Genomic DNA, 3,295 nt, shown 5'->3' on the forward strand with positions numbered 1-3,295 from the left:
AGCAACATAAAGACGCATACCACAAAAACAAAAAAAAGGAAAATGTCACATGCAGATGAACAAGCAGCTTCCGTAACGGCATTCAATTTATATGTGCAGTGAGATGTGACAGTGAATAATCACAAGGTTTGCCTACAATTCTAATCTGTTGTGGGTACCATTACTCACATGAGTAAACTCATATATTACTCCTTAGTTTCTGTATGGCCGCAGAATGAATTTAGAGTGGACCACACAACGGCAATCCAAGAAAATGGTAAACACAATTTAGAGTTTTGGCCGAATTTCTCGAATTTTCTTTTTTTGGTGGCTCGCAGTGAGATGTTTCTTTGACTGTTGCTTCTCCTATTCATAGACCTATGGTAATGATGGATTCGATAATATTAATATATAAAACGTTTGTTTGTCAAGTGCAAAAAATTCAGCCTCGCACATCAAGTCGTGTCAACCCGAAAACCTGAAAACATCGTGAAGAATGCTCTATAGCAATCCGAGTAAAGCATTACTAGCAGCTGCTCACACGGCGACTTTCGACTAGAATTTTTTTTTTCACTTTTTTTGATGTTTTCATTGTCCATGCAAAAATAAAAACTACTGAATTCTTTGTTTTTTTTTCCTTGTTCACTCCTCTCGGGAGCATGGAGCCTCGACAAAACTCAGTATTGCGTTGGTTTCGTTAATTTGACAGGGTAGGTGATTAGCCTGCCGCTACCAGTTCTAAGTAGTGGGAATGTCCACCTGTCATTGCTTAGGAACAACGCCTTCTTTACTGCTTGGAGCGCCATCTATGTTTTACATTTTTCTGGCAGAAGGATCGCACAGATGGTTGAGGACTTCGCTAAATTTCGTGTGTCTGCGCTATTACCGCAGTCGCACGCTTCTTCTTGCTGGCGCCACTGATGCATTGGGTAACTGTGTGTGTTTCTTTATTTTTGCTTGTTTTAGCAGCTACAATGCAAATAATGCGCTGACCATTGTGCGGGAGTAAGGATGGGAAGGATAAGTTTTATTTTTGTTTTTAGAAACAGCGAAAATAGGGAAATTTGGAAAAGGCGAAAAGGGCGAGGACCGTGCTTTACGTGGGATTCGAACCCACAACCTCTGGGATGGCAGGCTAGTGCCCTTACGCTGGACTACCCAGGACGCCAATTCTTTGGGGTAAATCTTTTTTATTTTTCAATATAGTCTAGGCTTATACACTTCGTCCAACGCTGTTCCAGTTTGCTGACCCCTTCCAAATAATAGGATTTGTTTAAGCCTAAAAAGAGCCATTAATTTCTGCAATCACCTCCTCGTGTGAATAAAATCCCTTTTCCGCCAGCCATTTCCTCAAATTGGGCAACAAATAGGAGTGCGAGGGATACCAAGAACTTAAGTCTGGAGAATAAGAGAGATTTAGAACGAGTTCAAACCCTATTTTCATTCATTTTGCGAGCACAACTGCTGCGGCGCTGAGCTGGTGCATTTTCGTTAGGGAAAAGGGAAATCACTCGTCTTCCAGGATTTAAACGAGTGCCAAACTCAAAGAAATATACCGATCTGGCTAAAACTTGGTGTGTGTTCTTTCAAGAGAACCCACTAACTAAAGATAGCCTCGATATGCGCCAGTAGTGCCGTCTCTCCGATTTTGCGCGAACTTTTCATACGACCCTCGCAATTTTTATATCTCTATTATGCGTATATTTTCGAGATTGCTGGGCCTTTGTGAACTATCGTTTACATTGTCAAACGGCTCAACAGATTCTTTGCCCAACTAAATTTTGGTATAGCAAAATTCAACAGAGAGCCGATGAATGGTTTTGGCGAATGATTGCACCTATTTTAAAAAAATCCTATTTATGTACTTTGGGACCCACCTTGCAGGTAGTTAATGTTTTATTAGAACACTGATGAAAGGAAAATTTACAAACCTACGAGTATTGCAGATACATAGTTGTTTTTTTTTTAATTTAGTTAAAATCCGCACATAAAATAACTCTAATAATACTGCCATAAAATTGCCACACAGATCGCTTTTTGTTTCAAATCCACCGAAATTCCAATCTTCACACCTTCTTTAGTTTTTATATTCCTACTCTCCAGCATTCTAATAAAACTCCTTTGGCTGTTCGTGCTTGTGTTCATACAAAGTGCTGTAGCTGAAGGCGCCTTTGCCATGATCAATGCCCACCACAGGTTGCCTGTGGTAGTCGTCGTGGTAGTCACCGTGGAAATCCAATTTCTCTAAATATTCATGCCCACCAAAGTCGGGATGTGCAATCTCTTCGATATGCTGTGTGGCCGCACCGTCAGCTTCTTCGTACTCTTCAGCTGTAGCACCATGATCCTCACCATAATCGGCGGGGAAATGTTTCACCTCCAAGTGATCGCCCGCCACGCCAACTGATTCTCCCCCACCATCAGCGCTACTAAAATCATGCGCCTCCACATCATCGGCCAATTTGGGCAACTGCAGCTCGCTCACGGCCTTGGCTGCACTCAGTAGGCCAGCGTGATTCCCTAAAGGTCCAGCATTGTAGATGGCCGACTGCACACCTTGAACTTCCAAATGGTTATCATAGGGCACATGTAAGGCACCAATGAACGTCGCACAACTGATTGCCAATATAAATGCACAACCGAATATTTTGGCGAGTAGCAAAGACATTTTTTCAACCGAACCTATACTTTTTGGTCTTTCCAGCTCTTGTTAGTACGCGTATGATCTTGCTTTCCCTTTCTTTCTTTTCTTCCCCTTTTTTATTTATTATGTATTTGTTTTATTGTTTACAGTCGAAATGTTGGTATCCAACTAATTTTCCAAGTCCAGCACTGCACGATTTATATAGTATGGAAAGCAGAGAGTTGCAAGTAGCCAATAGATGTGAGGAGCGCACATTCATTTTTGTTGCACTTGCACTTTTCTGCATCGTTTGGACGTGCTATGCAATCGTCAATATTGTCGACACACATACATATACATACCTGTGTGCATGTGCAATGAGATGAGTGGGCATGCGTACGATTGACTGCGCCAAAACGACAAAAAGTTGCTTTACCAAAATTTTAAATTTCTCAGTGCATTGACTCTGGTGATGGTTTGAAAGCCAAGTGCCACATGCCTAACCATCTGTGCGCACGTACATACCTACAGGCATACTTGTATATTTATATTATTTTATATATTAGCCTATTTTCATAATAGACGTGTAGCTTAACAAGTTTTTTATGGAGCAGCCTTTTGAGTATTACATGACCGAGTTTCATATCTGGTGGCGGTTGGAAATGAATAAATGCGGACGTTTTAAACGAGGCC

General features: G+C 41.3%; 1 protein-coding gene across 1 annotated transcript; it reads right to left on the bottom strand.

The window, feature by feature from the left end:
• Positions 1–2,086: 2,086 nt before the first annotated feature.
• LOC129237638 (uncharacterized) lies at positions 2,087–2,647 on the bottom strand. The gene has a single exon (XM_054872510.1). It carries the CDS (start codon positions 2,645–2,647, stop codon positions 2,087–2,089), a length of 561 nt encoding a protein of 186 aa, XP_054728485.1.
• Positions 2,648–3,295: the final 648 nt, after the last annotated feature.

This window comes from Anastrepha obliqua, chromosome 2, assembly GCF_027943255.1.
Source record: "Anastrepha obliqua isolate idAnaObli1 chromosome 2, idAnaObli1_1.0, whole genome shotgun sequence".
In the NCBI taxonomy this organism is placed as follows: Eukaryota; Metazoa; Arthropoda; class Insecta; order Diptera; family Tephritidae; genus Anastrepha; species Anastrepha obliqua.

Bases quoted from the DNA above. Each gene is read 5' to 3' on its own strand.
- LOC129237638 (XM_054872510.1), bottom strand. From the start codon at position 2,647: ATGTCTTTGCTACTCGCCAAAATATTCGGTTGTGCATTTATATTGGCA.